This window comes from Pezoporus occidentalis, unplaced genomic scaffold (assembly GCF_034315485.1).
Source record: "Pezoporus occidentalis ecotype Australia unplaced genomic scaffold, CSIRO_AGI_Poc_V1 ctg133, whole genome shotgun sequence".
NCBI classification, from domain to species: domain Eukaryota; kingdom Metazoa; phylum Chordata; class Aves; order Psittaciformes; family Psittacidae; genus Pezoporus; species Pezoporus occidentalis.
Genome location: NW_026913136.1, coordinates 4,779,275 through 4,806,244, shown reverse-complemented (window position 1 = coordinate 4,806,244; position 26,970 = coordinate 4,779,275). Strand labels below are relative to the sequence as shown.

The following is a 26,970-nucleotide window of genomic DNA, read 5'->3' as shown; positions in this document are numbered from 1 at the left end:
GGATTTCTAGTATATTCATTCTGAAAGCTTGCCTTCAATAAAGCTGTTATTAACAGAAGAACTGGATTTGTTCATAGCATAACTGTGCAGTATGGGTGCTTTGTGCAAAAGAAATAAAGATATCTATAATACTGTTATTACCCACCCATGCTTTGACTAATCTTTCAGCTATTGTGTCCTACATTGTTGGCTGCTGAAAAAGTCTGATCTGTTACTGGGAAGAGATTTGAGCAATATTTACTAGTACAGTGCCCCATCCATAAGGTAATACTTTGACTATGAATCATGGTAACTCAAATGTGTTTTCAGAAGAATTTCAAACAATCCCCCTTCAGTGAACTCTGTACCTTCTCATTGTGAAGCTTTCCTTTAAACTACTTTAACAAGAGGCAAATGTTCCCTGCTGTGATCCTGAGTCTTCCGGGAATATAACCTGGCATAGTACGAAGGAAGGGAAGAGTATGACAAAATGTGACCTTTCTTAACATATGTTTGCCTGTCCTGGAACAGTGCTCTGCTAATGGTCAGCAAAGTAAAAGCCAGCAGGTTTGAGTCTTTGTGTGTCACAGGCATTGTGAGTTACTATGTAGATTTCACACTCCCAGAAGGGGAAGGGAGCATGTCTATTGAAGAATTTCCCAGCTGTTTGAGGCTCAAATTAAATCATCAAAAAGTACCGAGTCCCAGAGAAACCTAACATGAGGTACAGAAAGAAGAATGAAAAAGACAGATTTGAGAGCATGTCAATACAAACAGATTCTGCACAACAGGAGAAAGTAGTCAGCTACCCATAAGAATGATCAATTTGAACTTCTTTTACCAATGTCAGTGATTGTGAGGAGAATCTCGTATTGTAGCTGATGCATCTATAATAGGATGCTATTGTGTTATGCAAGAAACCTGCTAAAAGAATGAGATTTACATACTGCATTACCAAAACACGAATGTTAGATGCATGAATATTAATACATGACCATGGTAACTTATCAGCTGGAGTTTTCTTATTAAGGCAGAGTTTTTTACATTAAACTTTAAAGGCTGTCATCTTCAAGAGATGGGGACAAACCCATGTTATTTGCATACTTAAATCTTTGGAACTAAAATATAAGTTCATATCCTGGTCCTAAAAAAAAGTTAAAAGCTCACAGGTGAGACATTTCCTGTTGACTTTTGAAGGAAAGTGACTCAACTGCTCAAAAGTAGCTAGAAAGCTACTAAGGCTTTTGCTAAACGCCTCTCAAGACCAAAGGTATTTCCTCTACAGTATCAAGCTAATATTCCAATGACTAAATAAGATTCTGTAAAACCTGGTTCCAATGAAATCAAACAAGCTATATATGCATATAACTAAAGCATACTTAAGGAGGAAAAAAACCCATTATTTGAAAACATTTTTTAAGGACAGTCTCTATTACATAAAAAGCTTTAGAAAACCTAAGTTTTAAAGAATAAATCTTACTGGTTTATATTTCTTCGCCTTCAGTCTTAAATGTAATCTATTTATTCCCTATCAGCAACTAAAATCCTTTGTCCATATCATAACAAGCTGTGGTGGAAATAATACTGTGTAGGAAACAGAGGATTACGTTCAGCTTCAGGTAGGAAATAAATAATAACACTTGAGTAATGAAAAATCTTACTTATTTTAAATATTTTGCAATTAAAGCATCCTATTTTTTTTTGTTTGCTTAATATAGTACATGAAAAACAGCAGCTCTTAAACTGCAAATTTTGTAATTGTCTCATGTAGGACACTGATGTTAATTTAAATTTTCAAGGTATTTTTAAAGCACTGTAAACATTTTCTTTTTAGCAGACAAGTAAAGGACTGAAATTCTTCACTGATTCCTCCATTGTCCCCCATAACTCCAAAAATATTACAAATGAATCTTTCTAAAAAGTGCCCATAAAACTCATGTTTACCTATAATGACCTACTAGTCTGTCCTTGAATAATTTTTCTTGTTATAAGAAGTGGACAACTTTTCTCTTCTTACACATATCATGGTTTTCAGTTGGGCAAAATAAAACTAACATATTTTTTATAGTGTTTGACTATTTAAACTGTCTTTGTGGAATACCTTGGCAAAACAGCATTAGGTATCAGACCTAAACCTAGCATTCAATTATGTCAACCCAGCTTCTTTTATCTGAATATTCTTTTAATTATAAACATAAATGAATGCTGTTAACCCAAGGAAGCATTCACAGCACAAAGGAAAAAGATAATACACTACTATAAATCTTAACTAGTGCCACTTCAGACTCCTGCATTATGTCTTTAAAGTTCTCTATCATAATTGTCCTGCTGGTTCTGATATTACTCTGGCTGGAACCAAGCACCAAACAACCTAGGTGAATGCAACAGCATATGTGTTATTAATAAGAAGACAAACAGCTTTTCATCCTTCACTGACTACATTAATTGTTTCTCAATAAATGGAGCACATCCTATGAACATAAAGCTACAGAATACACATAAATGATGTCTGTACTATTAGAAAAAGGAAGCTATTGTAAAGATAAAGAATAGAAAACAAATTTTTGCTGAGAAGAAATTGATTTTTGCATATGAGTCACTATTATCTGTAATGATACGGCATTTAAGTGCAGCTGTTTCCTTGGTGCAGATTCATTCAGTAGGTTATCTGTTCTTTATGGACTTTTAAAGTGGTTTATATCAATAGTAAGTTTTATATGCACTTCTACTATATAAAATTTATCGTATTTTAGTGTCCAGTGTTTACCTTATCACAGCTTGAGATACAAAAAACACATAAATGTACTATATTCATTAAATTGTATTCTCATCACAAACTCTACCCACTGATCCTGAAAAGCTACAATAATACTTGTACAGCAGTATGGCACAGAGTTGAAATGCATCCTCATCTTTTCCAATATTCAGTGTTCAAGCAAAAGACCGGCTGTAATTTCCCAAAAGAAGTCTAATGAGGAAAAGCATTAAAATTACATATAACTTCTCAAAATATTAGTTAATCGGTGCACATACACACACACATACAGAGTAAATCATTAGGTAAGATATAGACACTGGTGATGTAATTTTTGTGTTGCAGTGACAGGTTCTCAGATAATAAATGTGAAAATATTTTAAAAAAGGAATCTGCTTTGGAGGAATAGGTTTTCTGTTCTACGTTATAGGAGGAAATGACCTTATAAATGCGTCCCATGTGTTGCATGAAGTTGGCAGAACATGAATGCTCTGTTTCAGTCTATTTCCATGACCACTTTTTATTGTTAATTCTGAAGCTTGAGTTAAGAAGGAAATATAATATACAGGTCAATTTCTTATGAATATGGTTTTATGTCTGAAATAAAAAAAATAAAATACTTTCTGAAGACTTACAGATGTAGGAGGAACACCAATTGACAACACTGAAACTTAGAAAATATTACACAGCTGGAAGACAGCCTACACTGGAGAGTACACCCCTTTTACTGCATCACAGTAATGAAGGAGTTGTATAGTTTAGTTTTGTTTTGTTTTGTTTTTTTTTTCCTGAGTTTATACTATGTATATTGTTGCTTACTTTTTGCAATACCTACTCTCCCAATTTGACTTCTTATGCTAGGCATTCCTTTCAGAACCAGAGTGCAAATAGATGCAGTTTGGATTTACTATTTCTTTAATGGAAATTTCAGATTCTTTCTCAACTAAATTTCACAAAGCACAAAAGAAGAAACATAGTAATAACAGTAATAATAAAAGAAACCCCCAACACACATACACAGAAAAACCTGTTAGGGAACCTTTGTGCTAGAAGAATGGAGAACAGTGGGCTGAGTTTGGGATTATCTGAAGGAAGTAAACCTGTCTTCTCCTCATGGTCCAGGTCTACAAAGATGTGTTCCTTCATCTTCTCTAAGAAAATGCAAGACAGTTAGGGGAACTGGCACCATTAGAAAATTATGCCAGAGGGTATAAATCAGGAGAGGGGTCAGCATGTAGATTTGTATTTTCTTCTTTTGGAAGTATTGAAGAGATGGGGAAGTTTCTGTCTGTCTGAAGAGAAAGCAAGACAGGCAAGGAAGTGATACTCTTCTAAAAAGAGAAAAACAAACCTGTATGCAATTTTGATCAGAAATTCTGATCAAAAGGCCGTGGATGGAACAGGATCAAGGATGGAACAGGCACAAGTATTCAAATACTTCTGAAGAGCTTGAAAAGGTTCCATGTAATATGAAAAGATGTGTTTGAGTTGTGAAACAAGTAATTCTTTTCAAGTGGTAACTAATGCGGGGTGTGCTAAAAAATAAATTTCTATTGAAATGCAGCTAACCTCCTGAAAGAAATTCTACAGGTTGGAGGAGAAGTCAGCTTTCATGAAGAAACTGTGCAAATATATATATATTTTATTTTATGGTATCACAAAGTTGTCATAACAGGTGCTGTATACTATCCATTTATTTTTGAAGAATTTCATCCATACAGTGTAAGAAATTCTATAAAGAGTAAAATACAATAATTGAATGTGAGGAGGAAAGGACATTATATATTGAAAAAATAATCAGTGGTAACTGAGAAAGAGGGTTTGTTTCTCCAAATGGGAATTAACTGGAGGACTTTACTATCAATAAAGGTCTGTGGTTTCCTGCTGCATGCTACATCTTTAACTCTTGACGATGAAAAATATCTCTTTTTTCCTTCTGTATCCCCAGTTTAAATGTTATCTGAAGTGATCGTAGTTCAACTGTAACCATCTGTACTCATTTGCGTCTCAGAATCAAACAGTTGCTTTTAAAGAGCATTAGTGAGGACTGCTCCTGAAAGTCCCAATCCCTGGCCATAAAAGACCCCACCAACTCACTTGTGGTGGCACTAGTGCTCATGCAGAAATATGGTGAGCTAGTTCAGGGAACTGATCCAACTGGAAACAGCAAAGAAAAATAAAACAATTAGTTTTCAGCTGAATCTATTTCCTGAGATAATCCTTGAACAGCTGCACATGTTCTAGTGCCAGGACTGGCACAAGAGAGAAAACAGGAATGCACAGCCAAGACAGGGAGATGACTTACAGTGATCATCAAACTGCAGCCTTAGTCCACTGCCTAGACTAGACCATGAAATCAAATAGCAGTGCTTTTCACTAATTCTGTTTCAAAACGGATGAATCTTGCACTAGATGGAAATGAAGTCTCATCTCCAAAGCTGGAATTTCAAAGATAAATGTTGAATACCACTGGGAAAAGCAATGTGAATGAAGCTTCATGTTGATCTACAGTTGTTATATAAAACAAACACAAAAAAAACCAAATGTGAAAGCTGCTATTTTTAGGCAGACTGGTAAACAAGTCTGGAGGGACAGATACCTACAATTTAAGAACTTAATGTACCTTCAAAATGTGGGCTATAAATGGTTAAGATTATGTTCTCAAGATGATTTTAATGATTTAAATACTACCAAAAATTTAAGATAATTGCAGTGTAAGACGAACCATACCATCTCCACATTCTCTAAAAAAATCTGCTTTTACTCCGTCATTCTAACAAAGTCTTTGGAAGTTTTAAGCAACGATTAGTGGCACAGCAGAATATAAAGAAAATACTGTCAGTGATCCCTCTGGGAGCTATTAATCCTTGGGTCTCTGACATGACCACCCACAGATATCCTAAATAAGCACTTTTTTTTGATGGTTCAGTGTATACTTTACCTACAAATTTTTGACATAGACAATATGGGCATTAAAAAAAAAACTATAATTTACTGTGTTTAATGGATGGCTATCTAAAAGTCTCTTTAGCCACAAATTACTGACATAAGAGGCTCTTATGGCTCCACAGTACCAATACCTATCTGTGGATGTATAGTCCATGGATTACTGCAGACAAGGTGGATGATTACTCTTAAATTCTTCCACTCTTCTACAGATGTGGTATTATTGACAGAAGGAAAACAGAATGTCTTACAACTGGTATAGTAGGGCAACCAGGCAACTGCAAATGGTTTTAATGTGCACAAAATTAACACAGTGGACTGTAACTACTTTGGAGCTCATACTGTATGTGTCCTGTCAAGACTACACAGGAGATTTTAAATATAATGTAAGATCTTTTAACTGCAAAGTAGATGGATGTTTGTGTATATTATGGAGAGTAAGTGCTGTATCATTCACATACAACTTCAGGCATGTGCCCATGAAATCTGCCTGGCACATGTCATTGTAAAAAGAGAACATACTGTTACAAGCAAAGAAACCACCCTATCAGTGTAGTAATTTTACACAGAAAAAAATTTTTATCATTGTTTTAATATCATACAAAACTGGCACCTTCACGGTAGGTGCGTATCAGAGAGATATCTAGGGAAACAGAAAACATGGCATTTTAAATAATTTAAATAATGAGAAAGTGGGGGAAATTACCTCATACTCCTGTGAGAACTTCAAATTGTCATTTGCTTTCAACCTTTCAATGTGATCTGCAAGTTCCAAGATGGGTATTGGGGGATGACTGGCCATACCTGTTGAACAAGAAAGAGGAAAATAATTTAAAGGAAACTACAGTGATGGCATCACTCTAAAATTTAGAAAATGTAGTAGTTAGAATGGCTAGAAATGTGTAAGTAGTAAAGATGTCATATGTGAGAGAAGCAGGCAAATAGTTTGGTTACTCAAAGCAGGACATGCTCTGGGTAGATGAGCTCTGAAGCCAAATCAAAAGAAGTCACCAAGCATTCTCCCAAAGCTAACATTCCTAGTGTAGAGGAAAGAGTTACTGTGATGTGAGTCAATGAGGTTAGCTAGGCATGGAAAAATGAGACAGTTATACCTAATGTTGACCTCTGCTTTGAGTAATGACTCTTAATGTCATTTCAAACTCCTTCTCCTGCACTGCATGAAATGGAAACTCCACTGAATTAGATGAGGAAAGGTGAGCTGAGAAACAGACACTGAAAGAGCCCTAAAGGGGAAAGAATAGTGTTTTGACAGAAAACAAAGTGACTTATGCATAATCAAGAAAAACGAACTTGAAGAATGAAGGTTACCAAGGTAACCGGAGACACCTGAACCTGCAAAGGAAATGGCAAAAAACAAAGAAACCTCAAACCAACATGAAATTAATTTAATAAAATAAATTATAAAGAATGAAATGGATAAGGATTAATAGTAATGCATCAAGGTCTAGAAGACTATGTATTCTAAATTAGAAATACTCAAATATTTTATGAAACTTCGAAGTGACTAACATGCAACTATGAATGACTAGAATAACATGCACCATTGCTTTTAGACAACAGTCACTGAAGACAACATTGGACATCAGACAATTAGAACTTCAAAAATGTTTTCACTAGTAGCAGATTGTAGAGGCAGGGGTTGTACAGTTTGGCTGGACACACATACTGACTGCACTAGTACCTTTAAATATGCTTAATCTGAAACCCCATTTATCAACCCCCAAAAGTACCTACAATCTACTTCAGGTGTAAACATCTTTGTCCACTGATGAAGATACTGAGTGAAAAAGAAGAACTGGGAATTGGAGATGGAGATAGAGATAGGTGTGGAAGCGAGTACAGGGACAGCAAGGCAAAAGAAAGACAGATGTGGGGTCAACTAGAACAATCTGCCAGCTGAAGATTTGCCAAGCAAAAATTTGGGACGCTTGTTTCACACTATTAGTCTTCACCACCCTTCTCCAAAATGCTTACTTTCTTCTCTTCATGCTTTACACTATCACACCTAAAATGAAACTGAGTTTTCAATTACTTGTGGAAGAACTCAGAGCTGGCTAGAAAATATCAAGCTAGTGAACCCCAGGATCTCTTGAAATTACAAAGGGAAAACAGTGATGACTCAAGGGGGCTCAAGCTGGAAGCCATGTTGCACAATGCAGTTTGCTTTGTCACCGTGAATTTCAAGAGCATGCCTAAGACAGTGAACTTTCATTTCCTGTAAATGTAGCTGAAATTGACTAAAATGACTATGTGGTTACAACACAGTCATGCTATAGTATGTTTTTATTTATTTATTTATTTTTAATTCTCGTTTTCTTTTTGATTTTTTGACATTTCAGGCATCATACTTGAGTACAAAATAATGTCTAGTAGCACTGTCCTTAATTCTTCTAACTGTACACTTACACATTTATATGTTACCTTCATAGCACATCTGTGATGGTAAGACATTATTTACAGTAGATACTAAAGCGCACTGTCAATCAACTAAGAAAGGAAAATATTCAGATATAATGGAAAAATTTATTATAAATTTCAATTAACAAGTTAGTCCATGAGTACTAATTTATCTGAATCCATTCTGGTTGTCTCCCATTTTCTTAGAAATTTCACTTAATAGAACTTGGCTATTCTCAAAATGAGTGTGGGTGACAGTCATTTAATAATTACACTTGTCCAGATCAAGCACCCCTATGGAAAATATGTGAGCGAGAAGGCACAAGAGAACTCTAGACTTATCCAGAAATGGAGGTGGACTGATGTACATCTAAAGCAGTGCTTGAACAAAGAAAATAATAGAGACAAAGATGTTTAGACCTTTTCGAGCGAATCGTGGGAGAGAGTTATTATCATATAAGGACTGAGTGGTAGTTTGGCTAGAGAGGGAGGACACAGAGCCAATCAGGGAGGCGTAGGGGACTGAATTACTGCTCAAAGCTGTAAAAAGCAAAAGCCAATTGGAAATGGGAAACAAATTAGTAACAGCAGTAGACCATCATAACCAATCAATCTTGCACATTCAGACACTTCAGACATTCACAAAACAGCATCTGGACTCAACTAAGAAGATGTCTAAAGGTCCAGTTACCCTACTGTAGACATAAAGGACATAAAACCAGAAAGAATGAGACTCGCTCATCACATGATGAACCTGTCTAAATTACCAGCATCATGAACACAAATCTCAATAATTAGCTTACTTTTAAGGAACAGTTTTTAAAGATGTTTAAGGAACAGTTTTTAAAGATGCTGAACATCCATTTCTTTTTAAACAATTTCTTTTTTTTATATACTCCTCTATATGCCACTTGACATTCCTAAGGGAAGATTTCACATTTAACACTCTGTGCAAAATGAAACTTGACATAAAACTTTCTTTTCTGAGGAAAAAAAAGGAACTACTTACAACTTCAGAAACTGGCAATTTTTGACTGCCCTTTTCACAACTCATTTTGGGCATTTACAATTGGACATTTATTAACTTTCTCAAAAAAATATTTTGTAGTTAACTTGTGAAGTAATTGCATGTGGTATGTTTCCATCTTTCAAATATATAAAATGTACTCTACTGAGACAATAAAAGTAGCTATTTCTTAAAAGAAGTGCTAAAGGACTTTATGTAATCAGACTATGAATCATAACAAGCATCAGAACAGATTACGAATGAACATTTCAAGATCTCATTGTCTCATGCAAAAGCATGAGGCTTCTACTGAGCTTAACATGAGTTGCACGCGAACGTCAGGTGTAGAAATTTAAAAAAAAAAAAAATCCCCAAAGTACAGCTAAGCGCACTTCTTTTTGTGGCTACAAATAAGAAAATACACTTATTTGCTAACACATCTCCACATCAATCAACATGTTATGAAAACACAAAAAAATTAAGGACAAAATACAGCTAAATTACAACGGATTCTGTGACATGCTAGAAAGTCAAAAGAAACACCATGCAGAAAACATGCTTTCAAACTTTGAAATTAGAAAATAAATAGATAAAACCTCTTAAAAACTCAAACAGCAAAAAAAACCCCAACAAACCAACAAAACCATATCCCCCTACCCCATTTTCCTTCCCCTTCCCCCCATCTCCTACCCAGAACAGCACATGCAAAACATGGCTGAAATTGTATGCACAAGAAGCTTTTATTTCAGGTTTGGTAGAAGATTGCCAAATGTGATTGAGCTTATGCAGCCTAGTAGTGATCCCTCCACATGAATAAAATGAGAATGTATGGTTTAACTGCAGATTAGAATTATCTTCCTGTTAATCTGTGGTAAATACATGACTAAGGAACACAGAATACCATATGTGCTACAATTTCAAGGAAAAACTGACAGAGCAATATCAGAATTCATCTACGTACTAATGGATATTAAAACTGTTATGTATTCTCCTTTACCACATTGAAACAAGTGGGTGTTAGGCCTTGTCATCAGTGTGTTAAATTAGGATTTTTTTTGTTGCCAGGGTTTTATAATAAGAGCTTTAAATCATTTAAAAAACACACATTTCTTTACAAATTTGGACCTGTAGGTTGACATGCCCACAATAAACAAGAAGGGAGTTAGAAGTAGCTGCTAGCACACAGACTACAATCTAGATGAACTGAAAATGTGGTACATTATTTTCATAGAAATTTTCTTATTAAATAAATCGTATTTCAGGTCCACATCTTATTAACACTCTTTGATTTTAAAAAACCTAATTTATTACATCTTCATTTTTATTTAGTAACACAAAATACCTTCCTACACACCAATCTGTGTTAAGACGTTTTTTCCTTACAGGAAAAGGAAGGAATCAGTGACAGTGTTTACCAAAGAGATAGAATTACATACATGTTAAAATTTGGACATGGAGACTGGAAAAAAATAGCTATGACCCTGATTCAAGAGGAATTTGGCATCCATAAAAATTTGGCAAGGATGCTTTTACCATATTTCACAAAAAAATACTGTTGCTTTAGACTTTTTTTTTTCATACAGCTACAGTAAAGCCAGAGAGTGATCTTACATCTTGTGTACAAAGCTAAATTTACAAGATTAGCTCTAGAGGAATGTCATTCTGCAACACCTATTCTAAAACAGTTAAGAATGTGTAATATTGCAAAATTAAGTCACTTTTATTCCAGAAGAATTGATGTTCTTGAAAAGCAGATGAATTATTCTGGAATGAAAGCGAATTTTGTTCTGTAACAAAGACTTAGCTTCACAAAGCAGCCCAAAAGGCTCTGTAGCATCACAACAGAAGACTCAGCTCTGAGTGAGGTGTGAAAGCCATCTATTCTGAGAAAAGGAGAAACCTGGTTTTCAGACCGTGGTCTAAAATTGTGAAGTATAATAACATGTTGCAAAACTACTGGCTAAAATGCAGGAAAAAACCCACAAAATTACTCTTGTGAGGAGCAGAACTTTCAACTCCATCTCCCAGCTAAGCAGTTTTTGATTGACTCTGGGTTTGAAAACAATTAGGATATCAGCAAATGTTACTTGCACTCTGGAACCTATACTTTTTCTGGCTACCTAAATCCTTCGTGTGAGTGAAGTTCACATCAAGAGAGGTATGTAGGATTGCTTACTGTAAAAACGCTATTCCAGTCTGGTTTTGTCATGGAGACAAACCACAGTAGTTCCTTCAGCATTGTCACAATTCTCATAGACAGAATTGTGTGGATAAACTAAGGGAAGAAATTTCCTCCTACCTTGCAAAGCAGATGACTGAATCTAGACATGACTTTTTCCAATTTTGTTACATGCACTGGTTTCATCTGGACCTGTTTTACCCTTTTCCTGCCTCATCTTAGAAGTAAGTTATGGGAACTTCCTTAGAAATCCACGGAGTGTTCTGTGAGCATTTACTAGTCTAATAAAAAACAGAGTCTTTAACTCAGATCTGTAATAATTTGATTTATTTTTCTTGTATTTCAAAACATCTTATTTAGTTTGTAAGAGATAATGAGGTAATTGCTTAATTGGCACCTGACTGCACAAATTGCTAATGAGTATGACGTATTCTATACTTAAATGAGGACAAAAACCCAGTCACATTTGAGGCATGACTCAATTTAGTTCTTTGAGTGATTGGCAGATTGAAGTCTTTGCCTGAGCCTTGGGTCTCTCTTAAACCCCTCAAACCACTTAACATCAGTTATTTTCCTCTATGCAAAACTGGGTCTCTTCATTTCAGGAAACCTTTTATGAGGGCTTAATTATTACCTCTTCCCTACCTGGCATGGAGACTTCTAGCATTTGTGCACCAGGTTAATGATTTTAATCCTGTTTTTATAAAAAACTTGCAGAATGGGAAGAATGTGACTGGCTTTTCCTCAACTACTCACTCCAGTTCCAGAAGAATAACAGACTTATAAATGAAATCCTGTAGGCTACTGAGAGATTGGGTATTTTCATGTTTACTCAAAGAAAACCTGGCACATCTCTGACACACACACAGTCATATGGGCTTATCTAACAAATATACATTTTTGGATAGCACATATGGACATTGGATCCTATTCTCAGATGTAGAACAGTGGGCTATTACAAATGTAAAGACAATATGTCAATTTTGTCGATGGAGCTACTCCATCCAGTGAGAAAAAAAGCTAGAAATGAATTTTATCTTTTCTGGACAAACTAATATAGGAAACTTTTTAGGTAAGTACTAAATTAGTGAAGAACAAAGTTCTGTATTGACAGGACAAGAAAAAGTGACATGAAAGTAAGACATTTGCTGGCCGCTAGCTTAGACTGTGGACTTTCACCTCATCTTCATGCTGAATTGACAGTTTTATGACAAGTACAACATAATTGTGCCTAATCATTGCCTAGATATCACCAGAGATAAAATCTTGTTTCCCTACAATTTCTATCAAAAAGTTATGCCTAACCACCTGCATCAGAAGTATTCTGTGCTTGTGGTTAGAAATTCAAATTTACCAGAGGAAGAGTTTCACTTTCAAATTATTTTGTTACAATATACCTGATTAGACCTTTCCTCACACAAAATATAGGATTGCTAACATTTTTTGGAAAGAGGCTGTTTAGAAATCTTTTAAAGTATTAAAGCTTATGACAACCCAGAATTTTATAGGAGCGTCTCATTCACCTCTCATAGTGAAAACTGACAATCTGGATATGCCAATGTCTTAGAATTTTTTTTCTCTAACACCTCTTCACATTAAGGATTCATTCTAAACCTTTTTTTTTTTTTTCTTTTTCTCTTCCCACTGGAAGCAACTGGTGTGCTTAGAAACCTCCAAGAAAGCTTCCTACCTGGTAGAAAATAAAAAACACACACCTGAGTAAGAAGGAATAACAAAACCAATAAAACTGCCACCCTGCATGTACAGTTTTTCTGTAATTTTTCTACATTCATCTTGAAAAGCTTTGTCTCCCATGTTATTTGATGGTGCGTTAGTTAATCTGTGGAGTTGGATAAACGTTCCAACACGATCTAAATGTTTAAATTAAATTCATCTGGATTTTAATGAAATGGTAGCCCTAACTGAAGCTAATCGAGTTAAGTGAGGTTCTGCTTTTACTAGCACAAAAACTGTGCCTTGACTTCTCTGGGGCTAAGATTACATGTTAATTAGCCATTGGTACACAGCAGGAAGAATCTCATGGGTTAGAAATTCTCTCCTTGATATTTAATTGCATGCTTATAATCAGCAGTAACAGGAGTGACCTGTACCTAGCGGTCTTAGGTGGTACAACAGTAGGAAAAAGGATCATAATTTGATTTCTGTTCTATATTTTCAACAATAATCTTAATCCTCCATTCTGTAAAAAGATTTATAGCAGAGAAAAAGAATTCATAGTAGAAATGGATGCAGATGTTCTGCTCAACTAACTACACAGAAAAGTGCAAGCTTCCCAGATAAAATATAGCACCATAAGGAAAGGTACATGTCCTCTCCTCTCCAGTCACTCTCAGATCAATAAAATGGAATTAAGGTATATACAAGTGTCACAAATTCTGCAATTTTTTAATAATAAATGTATAATTTAGAATTACAATAAATTAATTTTACATGTGAAGCTGTTAAGACTTGGCAGCATTTTTTTCCCCATATATTACTTTATTTGATGAGAAATTATAAATAGATAGGCAAGAGTCACCATCTAAATACATGGGCAGCAGAAGTTTATGCTTATATACCTAGTTATTAAGTCATCCACTCAGTATATAACTGTATACAGATTATTATTTGTTTTAGGCATAAGCTAAACTGTAGAAACCATATTCTTCATTCATTATATAACTGTATACAGATAATTATTTGTTCTAGGTATAAACTAAACTGTAGGAACTACATTCTTTTCATGTTTCAAAGACTTGCATGCACACTTCTATCTCTGTAACAAACTTTAAGACTTTGTATGAAAATGCTGGATAACACAAACCTTTGCTTAGTAAAGGTGAATCTTCATTAACATTGCAGAAGCAGAACCGTGAACCAAAACTTCCACTCTGCACTTAGGTTCATATTGTGGAGAGGTCCCAGAGTATGTGAACAACATTCCCATATTCAGATGAGTCTAAATTAGAAGATGTGCTCCTGAAACCCATCTAATTTGCTCCAGTTGCTAAAGAGCATTTAGTGTACTGAAACAGACTAATAAAGCAAGGTAAAACTCAAGCCTCCAGGATCTTCCTTTTCTACCTCTGCCGTATGCACACAGTGTGGGATATTGGGTCTTTAGTCCCAGATTCACTGCTCTGCAGATTCACTCCTACAGGGGCTATCTTATATAGAAAACCAGAAATAAGATTTGCAAGTTCAGTTAACCCTTTTGTAATATTTAGTATGTCAGATTCTGCATCTCAAGTACTTTGCTTGCTGCCTTTATGAGCTTGAATTTATTATTTTTTATACTTAAATAAATTTGACAAACACAAAGCTCAAGAAAGTTTGCTAAGTAATACGCACCAGGCTGGGACTCTGTGCAATCAACTGCAATCGAAAACAAGTCTACTGTGATACACCATGATCAAAATTAAGCAAATCAATACTATTTTAAGTAGTTCTCTCCCAGTGTTTCTTGACTATCAAACCAAATGGCTTTAAAAAAAGAATGTTTAATAAATAAGTAAATAAAATATTTAGGAGTGTGTTGCTTTTACCTTCAGAACTACTGACGTTTTAGTAGCCTCCTTGACCCTAACATACAGTCTGATTTTAAAAGACAAGACTATTTCTATAGTTAGTATTTCTTTTCTGTATTGTACATTTGCAATGTAGTGTAACTTTCTATGATATTAATCGATTACCTGATAATGCAGTAGGTAAGAAGGAAGCTTATTTACAAAGAAGTAGCTGTAAAAATATCATTAATAAATAGAAGAAATGCATTTCCCAATAATCTTTTATAGCACTGTCAGGTTTAACTTGGAATTTCAGTTCATAAAACACATCTATCAACACATGTGACTTTTGGGTCTTCTTTTGTAGAACTTTAATTTTGTTCCATGAAGGATTTTTCATTAAATAAAGAAATTACAGAATTATTTCAAAAACTGGTGAAGAAATACATCGTGCAAAAACTCATAAGCAATTAACATATATTTTTCTAAAGAACCAACATTTCTGCTCCATAACAGCACCACTAGTCAGTTTGTGATCACAGAGCTCTCAGTAAGGTATCATTGTCTCTTACCTGGAGTTTGAAAATTAAGGCGTCGCAGCTCTACTGGATCTGTGGGATGGTGAGAGGGGACCTCCTTGCTGTTGGGTATGCTGCTTTTTCTAGAATCAGATTCAGCCCTCTTCCTGCATGGAGAAGGTGAATACAAGTGAACATAAGATCAAGATGTTAGCTTAACAAATAAAAGTGCCCAAGTGTTTAATCACTATATTCTAAAGACAGGCTGCCTCTTTCCGAAAGAGTATTTAATCCAGTGGAAAGGTAAAATAATTATGCACATTGGGTAGGACAACTACAATTTGCAATGGCAAAATGGATCTAAGTATAGTAAGTAATGTCAGGGGGAAAATAGCTCCATTCTGCCCTAGACTGATCCTCTAGATCATTATTCTGGGCACCCAGGTAGAAAACCATTACAAGATATAACATGAAATATACAAAGAAAAAATCACATTGTCTCTATTTTAAAAGCTAGCTATACCTTTATTAAAAACTATGCAAAAATTAAACACACAATTAAAAATAAACAGAAGTTATAATAATTGACTTTGTAGTTTATACAGACAGTTTTGCATTGCTTATAAAAAAAATCACCTCTATTCTTTGGGTACTTTCAATATGACAGAAAACAGTAAAGAAGACACCTGTCCCAGAAGACACCTATTCCCTTCATTTTCTGGGAAGTAAAAATTTGCTGTGTTGCCTCTCATCTCTCTAAGAGCTCCACTACACAATCTTCATGCAGCTGATCACACCTACATATTGAAGGCTCAGATTCTGTATGAATGTTTCTGATCAAATTATGACTGTCGCTGAAATTATAGTATTCCTGTCAATCTGTCCAAAATAAGTAAAGAAACAAAAGAAAGGAGTGAGGAAGTGAAAGAAGAAGGGAGGGAGGCAGGGAGGGTGAGAAGTAGGGAGGAAGGAAGGGAAGGAGGGAAGGAGGGTGAGAGGTATGGAGGAAGGGGGGAAGGGGGGGAGGGGGGAGGGAAAAGAGAAGCAGAGTCCTGACTGAATAGTGTTTGGACTCTTGACTGTTCTGATAAAATGGACTCCCATAATTTGAGAGTATCATTCCCTAATGCAAAACACTGGAATAGGTAAATTTAATGCTTTAATTCAATATGAATCCTTCTTCACTAGTCATCTGAGTTCCTGATTGAAAATGCAAACTGGGTGATATTCTTTATCTAACATAAAAAGAAGATGCAAACAGCAACGAAGAATTACTTTGTGAAAACAGAACTAGGATGACTTTAAGGTTTATGATCCCAAAATCTTTTCCAGGTGTCCAATATTTGCTATAACATACCAGTATTGTTGGGGTGGGGGTGGGTGTGCCTGTCTGTTTTTTTTTTTTATTTTTTTCTTTTCCCTTACTCTAATTGATTTAAAATGTCAAAAAGCTAAATCTGTTATAATGCCACCAGGCTCCCCTCTTAAAAAAATGCTCAGTTGATTTCTTACTGGTCTTAAATTAGACACGTGTGCCTGAGTGTTTTTGGCTTTGTTTTTTTTGGGGGTGTGTGTGTGAGTTTTTTGTGTTTTTTTTTTGTGTTTGTTTTTTCTTGTTTATTTGTTTATTTTTTCTTTTCCCTTTCTCTAATTGATTTAAAATGTCAAAAAGCTAAATCTGTTATAATGCCACCAGGCTCCCCTCTTAAAAAAATGCTCAGTTGATTTCTTACTGGTCTTAAATTATGAACACCTGGTGGCATTCACGAAAGGGGCATACAGCAATATTTCAGAGACTATGCAAAGAAGCCAAATAACAACATTGTTGCAGCAATCATTTAAAAGTTACAATTCCTATGATTTTATAGGTGAGGGGAAAGGGGGAAAGGAAGTGTTTAGCTGTAAACATATTTCATCTGTTCTCTGGTAAATACCTTAACATGTATTAACTTCTCTTTAGCAAAGTGACGAAGATTTAAATTTGATTCTTCTGGTTTTACTCTTATTTTAAAAAAATGGTATGGAGTAACTCAGTAGAAATTCTGTTTTCAATTTTGATTCTGACTATCATTTACAAGGATGATCAGGTGACTGGAGCACCTCCTGTATGAAGACAGGCTGAGAAAGCTGGGGCTGTTCAGCCTGGAGAAGAGAAGGCTGCGTGGGGATCTCATAGCAGCCTTCCAGTATCTGAAGGGGGGATATAAGGATGCTGGGGAGGGACTCTTCATTAGGGACTGTAGTGATAGGACAAGAGGTAACGGGTTAAAACTTAAACAGGGGAAGTTTAGATTGGATATAAGGAGGAAATTCTTTCCTGTTAGGGTGGTGAGGCACTGGAATGGGTTGCCCAGGGAGGCTGTGAATGATCCATCCCTTGCAGTGTTCAAGGCCAGGTTGGATGAAGCCTTCGCTGAGATGGTTTAGTGTGAGGCCATGGCAGGGGTTTGGAACTAGATGATCTTAAGGTCCTTTCCAACCCTAACTATTCTATGATTCTATGATCTCAAACTCTTACCACAGTAGCACAATGCCATAGTGTTTTTTCTTCTTAAGTAAAGGTGTGTGATGCAGCTTTCAAGTATTTTTGTGTGTATTTCCCTCTTCTCAAGTCTAGGGATCAGTGGAATTGTCCAGAGATAAGCTTCATTTCCCTCTTTTCCAGTTTTAAGTCACTACTGGGCAGTATAACTTCCTATTAATCTACTAAAACACTAAAATATCTTCTAATAATTTATTTATTTTTTTTTAATACTTGTAGGACAATTTATCTATTATTATTTATTATTATTCCCAGGATTATTTTGGCTTTGTCATTTCTTCAGACTATATATATCACAGTTGTTTTAGATTATGGAATGGTTTTGAGACAACTGAGGTGGAAAAAAAATCCACAAAGGACAAATGAATCCACCACATCATCTTTGCTTGTACAACTGTAAGTCAGCATCAAAACTCTGTATGGAGCATTACAGAGATTAGAGTGGCTAACACTTCAAAGACAAGCATGCATTCCTTAAACAGCTTTGTCTACAGCAAAGAACCACTGTCATAACTTCATTAAAACACAGATAAAACTGCATGTACATTGCATAGCTGTGCTGCCTCTTGAAAACGTACCCGTGGAAAAACAAAATGAAAGCTGCAAAACTTGGCTGCATGTTATATTTCTGTGCAGCGCTTGCTTTCTTCCTTTCTACATAACAAATCTTTCAGTTGTCTTCTTGTTGATACTATGTTTATTTAGACTGACAGGTGCTCTGTCTTAGATAATTATAGGATAACTTAGATAATTATCAGGATAACTTTTTTTTTTTCCTCTTTTTTTCTCCTTTCTGGATTAAACAAAGAGTGATTACTTTTCATGTCTCACCTGTCAGGTTTACTGCTCCATTTTAATGCAGCAAGGAGAGGAGAAAAGGTGCAAAGTTAGTTGGCCAGCAGTAAACAGGGTAAGCATGACAACCAGAGATGTAAGAAATGTTGACTTACAGTAAAGATATCTAACAGTCAAGTTAAAAGGTGACAGTTCATCTAAATATTTAATGCTTGGGAATCATAGAATAAATGGAGGATACAAGGTTAAGTCCAAAATGAATCTTCTGCTGAAAAAGAAATCTCTTTCAGACATTATCCTTAAAGTAGTTCCACCTCAAATTTTAGCCAGTGGGATAATGTAGAATGGGCGTCTAATCTGAGGTATCAAAGTAATGTTAACATTACATTGAAAAATGATGCCTCACTAAGTTGCAGTTCCCTCTTACATTCTAGAGAAGATAGAAGGCAGGAGAGGAAAGATGAAAGTGGAAGGCAGAGGAGAAAGGAAGAAGAGGGAGAGAAAGGTAAGCAAAGAACAAGGTTAAATATATAAGTATGACTTGTAATTGAAAAAAAAAAGAAAAAAAAGAAAACTTTAAAAACTATTTTACAACAGATAATAAGATGGAAATGAATTTGAAACAGTAGCCTAGAGGTGGTAGATGCCATACCCCTGGAAACAATTGAGTTCAGTTTCGACAGGGCTCCGAGAAACCTGATGCCGCTGCTCCTTGCAGGGGAGTTGGAATATGGAATAGATGACCTTTAAGGTCCCTTCCAACCCAAACTGTTCTAGGAACAAGGGCCAAAATTCACTCTGGTAAAAAGACTCAAGCTTAGGTCCTGTCTATTTAAACAAATGAAAAAAAATGCACTGTAAGAGTAAAGAAGATGAAGTCTGTCAAAATACATTTATCTTCCCTACAAGTGGAAACTCACTCTACAAACAAAACTGGCTCTAGAAAGATCTAGAATGAGGAACATTTTGCTTTTCATCAGTGAAGGGCTCAAATTAGAGAACTTGTGATTTCTTAAAAACAAGGAGGAAGAACCACAGAAACTCAGGTTGAAAAAAACCCAAACTAACAAAACTAAAATGAATGAAAGAATGCTTTCTGGGCACATGAGCTCTCTATTTTGTTAGTTTCTGAGATACACTGAACAACTTCTAGAGCTCTTTAACATTCATTAACTGGGTTTCTAACCATGTAAACCCTGTGAAAGTGAACATGTGTGACACATTCAAAAATCAGTTGCAGCTACAGCTACAGGTTGGTTTGAGAAGTGATTCAGAGCAGCCCTGCGGAAGACCTGGGGATGTTGGTCTATGAGAAACAATATGAGCCGGCTTCAGTGTGCGCTCACAGCCCAGAAAGCCAACCCTGTCCTGGGCTGCATCAAAAGCAGCATGACCAGCAGGTTGAAGGAAGTGATCCTGCCCCTCTACTCTGCTCTCGTGGGACCTCACTTGGAGTACTGTGTGCAGTTCTGGTGTCCTCAACATAAGAAGGGCATAGAGCTGTTGGAGCAGGTCCAGAGGAGGGCCCCAAGGATGATCAGGGGGCTCGAGCACTCCCGTATGAAGACAGGCTGAGAAAGTTGGGGCTGTTCAGGCTGGAGAAGAGAAGCTGTGTGGAGAACTCATAGCAGCCTTCCAGTATCTGAAGGGGGCCTACAAGGATGCTGGAGAGGGACTCTTCATCAGGGTTTGTAGCGATAGGAAAAGGAGTAATGGGTTCAAACTGAAACAGGGGAGATTTAGGTTAGATATAAGGAAGAAATTTTTTACTGTGAGAGTGATGAGGCACTGGAATGGGTTGCCCAAAGAAGTTGTGAATGCTCCATCCCTGGCAGTGCTCAAGGCCAGGCTGGACAGAGCCTTGAGCAACATTGTCTTATTGTTCAGATTTAAGTCCAGTAGACTAAAGATCTACTCCAAAATAACCGTGTCCCTTCACTATGACTGCGGGGTGGAAGAACTGCTGCAATGACAAAGAACACTGAGCTGGCCACTGGCCAAGTCAGTTCCATTTGCAAAGACATGAACTTCAGAAAGACTGGATTTTGTAACTGTAATTCAATGGCAACTCAGACAAAAAAAAAAAAAAATAAAATCATGTTTACTGTGAAGATAGTTGAACACTGGTATGGGTTGCCCAGAGAAGTTGTTGAGATTCCACTCTTGCATATATTGAAACTTCCTGGCCATTCTCTGAACAGGGCTGGGACAGGGTAATCCCCAGAGGTAGGGCCCTGTGGATGTGTGATCTGTGAGCTCTTATGCACACAATACATTAATAAGCCTCAGTTGTGTTGGATAGAACATTGCAGCAGTATCTGATGACAACAAAAGGTACTCTTCAGTATTTTCCCCATTTATTACTGTTAAGTACAAGGCTGCAATGATCATTTGCCTATATTCTAATATGTGATCCAAAAATCTTCCTATGCAGAATTCTTGCTTTCAGATTTTAAGACGACAAAATGCAGTAGCAATAACTGACCAACAAATAATAAAGGGGTCAAAAATGAAGTCCTAGTACTTGGGACAGCTAAATATCCCCCACACCAACCCATATAACTTATCCACTCTATATATAATAGCATCTGTTTAAAAAGGAGGGCGAGATCTGAAAAATCATGGCAGTCAGGTGAAGTTCCTGATGACTGGAAAAAGGGAAATATAACCCCCATTTTCAAGAAGGGGAAAAAGGATGACACAGGGAACTGACCAGTCAGTCTCACCTCTGTGCCTGGCAAAATCTTGGAGCAGATTCTCCTGGAAGGCATGCTAAGGCACATGAAAACAACAAGGTGGTTGGTGACAGCCAGCATGGCTTCACTAAGGGCAAATCCTGCCTGAGCAATTTGGTGGCCTTCTATGATGGGGCCACAGAACTGATGGACAGGGGTAGAGCAGTTGACGTCATCTACCTGGACTTGTGCAAAGCGTTCGACACTGTTCCACACAACATCCTTGTCTCTGAATTGGAGAGACATCAATTTGATAGGTGGACCACTTGGTGGGTAAAGAACTGGCTGGATGGCCGCACACAAAGAGTTGTGGTCAATGGCTCAATGTCCAGGTGGAGACCAGTAACGAGTGGTGTCTCTCAGGGATCAGTGCTGGGACCGGTCTTGTTCAACATCTTTGACAGTGACATGAACAGTGGGATTGAGTGCGCCCTCAGCAAGTTTGCCAATGACACCAAGCTGTGTGGTTCGGTTGATATGCTGGAGGGAAGGAATGCCATTCAGAGGGACCTTGACACGCTTGTGAGGTGGGCTGATGCCAACCTTATGAAGTTTAACCATGCCAAGTGCAAAGTCTTACACCTGGGTCAGAGCAACCGCAGGCACAGCTACAGGTTGGGCAGAGAAGAGATTCAGAGCACCCTGCACAGAAGGACTTGGGTCAATGAGAAACTTCATTCATATGAGCCCTCAGTGTGTGCTGTCAGCTCAGAAAGCCAACTGTATCCTGGGCTGCATCATGACCAGCAACATAACCAGCTGCATCATAAAAGCAGCATAACCAGGAGGTCGAAGGAGGTGATCCTGCCCCTCTACTCTTTTCTCGTGAGACCTCACTTGGAATACTGTGAACAATTCTGGTGACCTCAACATAAAACGCACATGGAACTATTGGAACAAGTCCAGAGAAGGGCCATGAGGATGATCAGGGGACTGGAACACCTTCCATATGAAGACAGGTTGAGAAAGTTGGGGCTATTCAGCCTGGAGAAGAGAAGGCTGCGTGGAGACCTCATAGCAGCATTCCAGTAGCTGAAAGGGGCCTATAAGGATGTTGGGGAGAGACTCTTCATTAGGGACTGTAGTGATGGGACAAGGGGTAATGGGTTAAAACTTAAAAAGGGGAAGTTCTGTTTGAATATAAGGAGGAAGTTCTTTACTGTAAGGGGGGTGAGGCACTGGAATGGATTGCCCAGAGAAGTTGTGAATGCTCCATCCTTGGTGGTGTTCAAGGCCAGGTTGGACAGAGCCTTAGATGACATGGTTTAGTGTGTGGTGCCCCATGGCAGGGGGGTTGGAACTAGATGATCTTAAGGTCCTTTTCAACCCTAACTGTTCTATGAGTCTATGATTCTAAGATTCCCCCCTTAAAATGATTTTTGATTTTTTTTTTCAAGAAACTGCACTCATTCTTTCTCTATGATAGAAATTAAAATGTAAAAGTAGTATTTTAATTCATAAGTCTCTTCATTAGGGCTTGTAATATTTCCTGTATCCATGAAAATTTCTCATTTTCCTATTTCTTATGCATTTTTTAACATGTCCAACTCTGGTAGCCATGGTAATTCAACAGAGTTAATTCAGAAATTAAATTTCACTGTTTTCTCAAAGCACTACCTAAATATCACGACTGTCTCATCTAGTTATTCTACTTCTACGGACAGTAAAGCTATCGAACTCTGTTAGCCTGCATCCAGGTTGCATACTCTAGAAAAGAAAAATCCAATTATATATTACATTTTTTACAGAAATGAAAAGTTCACAGAGGACTATAGACTGGTAAAATGGCAGTCATAATTTCTCAGAGGTCATTTTCAAAATCAGCGCAGTTTAACAATTTACAGCTTATACATGGGAATATAGAAATAAATAAACACATATGGACATTTGCCTGAACAGTTTTAGTTCCATTAGTAAATAACAGATGCAAAATATGTCCCCCGTTTTCAGTGAATGACAATCTCTTCGTACTACTGATGAACAAATTTTACCTGCTCGTTTGTGGATTACGCCTATATTTTTTTTGGTAACAGAACTGGAGTTTGTTACTATGAATTTCATAAATACAATCAACATTCCCAGAAGCATTTACATGCCTGCTTTACTGCCCTTGTTTGGATTTGTTTTGTATGGGAAAAGTTTTAGTTTAATACTCCAAATTAACCAGAAAAAAGGGAATATTTCGCTCTTAGCACATCTCTAATGACCAGGTTTATAAGTGACAGACAGACACAAACAGGGGTTCACTGGTTGCTAATCAATTAGATTGTCTGAGACAGTAGGCAGTAATAGAAACCTTCACGCAACATAATAGACCATGTATTATGTTGCTGTAAGATTACAGACCTAAAGAACATTCTATAAATGTGTATCTGTTTGGAACCCAAAGCTAAGGTTAAGCCTGGACTGCTTTTTCACTGCTGAATGGAGAATTTTCTTTCTATAACCCAAAGCGAGTTCTCTACAGGCATTTTCAGAGGTATGTGAGTGGAGACACTTAGGGAGAGAGGAGTATACAGGGTGGCAAACTTAAATATTTGTATGCAGGTGATACCATCATAGCCATTAGTTTTAGATGATGTACCCCACTTAATTAAATTATCACTAGTGTGCCCCTGCACCCCCAACAAGGTCACAGCATCTTTATAGCATTCTCCAATTATCCTTCATCAATATATCTCTACAATGTACTAGGAACAAAATGTAAATCTTAAACTTTGTGTGTTTGATTCTTTGGGTTTGATTTAGTAGCTAGACCTCTGTGAACTCATTTACATTGTAAAAGGCTGGTATGTATATATTAAGGCATCATACACCATTTTTATCTAGTACGTTGTAAGGCAGAGAGAGGTCCTTTGTGTAATAGAAAACCTACATCTGTGTCATAGTGAAAGAAGAGTGATGTTTGATCTCTTTCCAAGATTAGTGGAAAACAGCTACTGATGTTTCTTTAATCTCTGAGTTCTGAGCTTCAATTCATATACTTACACTGCCAAATTGAGGCGAACTATCAAAAGCAAAAACTCAAATTACTTGAGTGGAGATGAAAATGATGTTTAACATCAAGCTGAATGTAAACCCCTAATGCATTACTATTGCACATCTACAAATAAGTTTTAAAAATTCAAATGTGTGAATTCCATCCATATTTATATGCAAGCACATATTTTTTACAAACATATGCAAAGTGGAAAAAACATTTAAATGCATAACTGTTAATACTGTCATCAGCAGAAAAAGGTACCCATGTACCTGCAATTTTTGGAAACTTTCTGTCAATCTACTAAAATTTCTGCAGTGTTCTGGAAACCATTAATAAATATGAAAATATATAAAAGCAATGACATTACTGCTGTAGTACAACAAATATAGAGTAGAACAGTATTATAAAATGGCTGATATCAGAAAGATACATGCCCGCTAAAAAAAGTAAAAGGGAAACTTACCTTTTATAAAGAAGTATAGCAATAACAATACAGATGATAAACACCACTGCAAGAACTGGTCCAACGACCCAAATCAAGCCTTCTTCCTCATCTGTTATTGGTTGGGGATCAAGGTCCATTGACACAACAGGATCAGAATATGGGCTGGTTGCATACATGGTCTATACAAATAGATAAAGGAGTGCATTTAAAATATGAACTATGCTAGATTTAAAAGATATATATATATATATATATACAAGATAATGATGTAATGAACAAGGCAATGCGAAAATCTTTACTTTGTGCTCCGTATATTAGCAGTGACCTGAAATTAAGTAACACAGTCCTCCATAGAGCACTTTGCAACTTAAGCAGAGAAAGAGAAAATGACGTATAGGAATATAACCTATCAGTTACTCATTTTTTGTTTTTTTTTTCTAGCTTTATATTGGCTTAACAATATTTCTTTCTGCAAGATGTAAAATGGTATTTCTGAAACCAATATGTAAAATGATATTTCTGAAACAATGAGAATACTATAGGTGAAAATAAAGGGGACTGAATGTAGGAAGTGCCTACAAAAGTAAACTATGGCAATAATAGGGTGCATTTTGAGCAATCAAAACTTATCTGACACTGTTCTTACAGAAGAGGGAAACAACTGGAATTTTAGACTGAAAGCCAGGTGAAGCCAACTGTAGAATAGGAAGGGATGCTAAATACTCAAAGTCTTTCTTAACCGTGGAACTAGAATTATAATTCAGTAGAGGCCTTTCAAAATCTTTGCCTTACTGGATGCTGTTAAGCCAACTGGCCTAGGATAAGATCTGAGATGTCTGATCTATGGATGAGTGCAGAGTTAAAATTACAGAGAGGAGAGGTTGAGGAGCCAGCCTGCTAAAACTGGATCATGCAAAGAACTCTGAGCTACAGTAAAATGTAAGTTGAGAATCGTTTGTTCTTGGCTCTTGTCTTTGCTGGAATGTCCCCACCAGCACTTAAGTAGGATTTAAACTACAGTTCTTGCCAACGACTTCAAAACTTGATTCAGCAGTAAATCAGGAATATCAACCAAGTTAGACTAAGATAACCAGGAGAAGAAATTAGCTTTCACTTACCATGTTTGCAGTGTATTCTGAAAGCTGTCCTAAGCCAAGTGTTACAAAAGTAGAAGTGTTTTTCACAGTTCATTTGGCCTTGTTTTGGGCTCTGGGGCACAACAGTGCCTGGGTTTGAGACAGGATTAGGACCAGCAAAGTTGACGCACAAAACTGAGCTAGTACGCATGCCAGTTATGTCCAGTTGTATTATGCTCTTTTACTAAATATGCACCAAACATTTTAAAAGTCTATGATTGGTGCTTAGAAATTGAGAAGCCTATATGTTCCATTTCTGAAATACCTGAGCTGGCTGAGGCTTTTTTCCTAAATTCAGTAATCTCAAAAGATAGAAGAAAGCCTATTGTTACAGTAAGACACTTTATTTAGCCTCTTCCTTTAGAGCTGGAAGAAAAAAACACCTGGAAAGGGATTGTCCTGGTTTTGGCGGGGTTAGAGTTGATTTTCTTCCTAGTAGCTGGTGCAGCGCTGTGTTTTGACTTTAGTCTGAGAACAGTGCTGACAACACACTGGTGGTCTTAATTGTTGCTAAGTAGCACTAACCTTGATCAGGAACTTTTCAGTTTCTCATGCTCTGCCAGTGAGGAGGGGCGCAAGAAGCTGGGAGGAAGCAGACAGGACACCTGACCCAAACTAGCCAAAGGGGCATTTCATACCACAGCACATCATGCCCGGTGTATAAACTGGGGGGAGTTACCCAGAAGCAAACGATTGCTGCTTGGAGATAGGCTAGGTATTGGTCAGCAGGTGGTCAGCAATTGTACTGTCCATCACTGCTGTTTATTGTATTTTTTACTTTCTCCCTTCAGTTTTATATCTCTCATCTTTTTATTTTCCTTATCATTATTATTACTAATAGTAGTATACTGTACTTTAGCTATTAAACTGTTCTTACCTCAATCCACAGATTTTACATTCTTCAGATTCACCTCCCCAGCCCATCTGAGGGAGGGGTGGGGGGACTAAGAGAAGGGGGTGAGCAAGTGGCACTTCATTATTGGCTGGGGTTAAACCATGACAGGGATTCTGAGGGATTCTCAGGGAT

The 26,970-nt window shown here is 36.8% G+C and overlaps 1 protein-coding gene across 8 annotated transcripts in view; it reads right to left on the bottom strand.

The window, feature by feature from the left end:
* PTPRD (protein tyrosine phosphatase receptor type D) overlaps positions 1-26,970 on the bottom strand; it is a 1,311,464-nt gene that overhangs the window by 69,458 nt on the left and 1,215,036 nt on the right. For 4 of the 8 annotated variants that reach the window (XM_062609059.1, XM_062609060.1, XM_062609061.1 and 1 more), the window contains 5 exons: positions 24,826-24,986; positions 18,681-18,692; positions 15,362-15,474; positions 8,519-8,638; positions 6,387-6,484 (listed from right to left, as the gene is read on the bottom strand). In XM_062609059.1, the coding sequence (XP_062465043.1) occupies positions 6,387-6,484; positions 8,519-8,638; positions 15,362-15,474; positions 18,681-18,692; positions 24,826-24,986 (504 nt within the window). The remainder of the gene's footprint in view (positions 1-6,386; positions 6,485-8,518; positions 8,639-15,361; positions 15,475-18,680; positions 18,693-24,825; positions 24,987-26,970) is intronic. The other 4 variants (XM_062609064.1, XM_062609063.1, XM_062609065.1 and 1 more) reach the window with 2 other exon arrangements.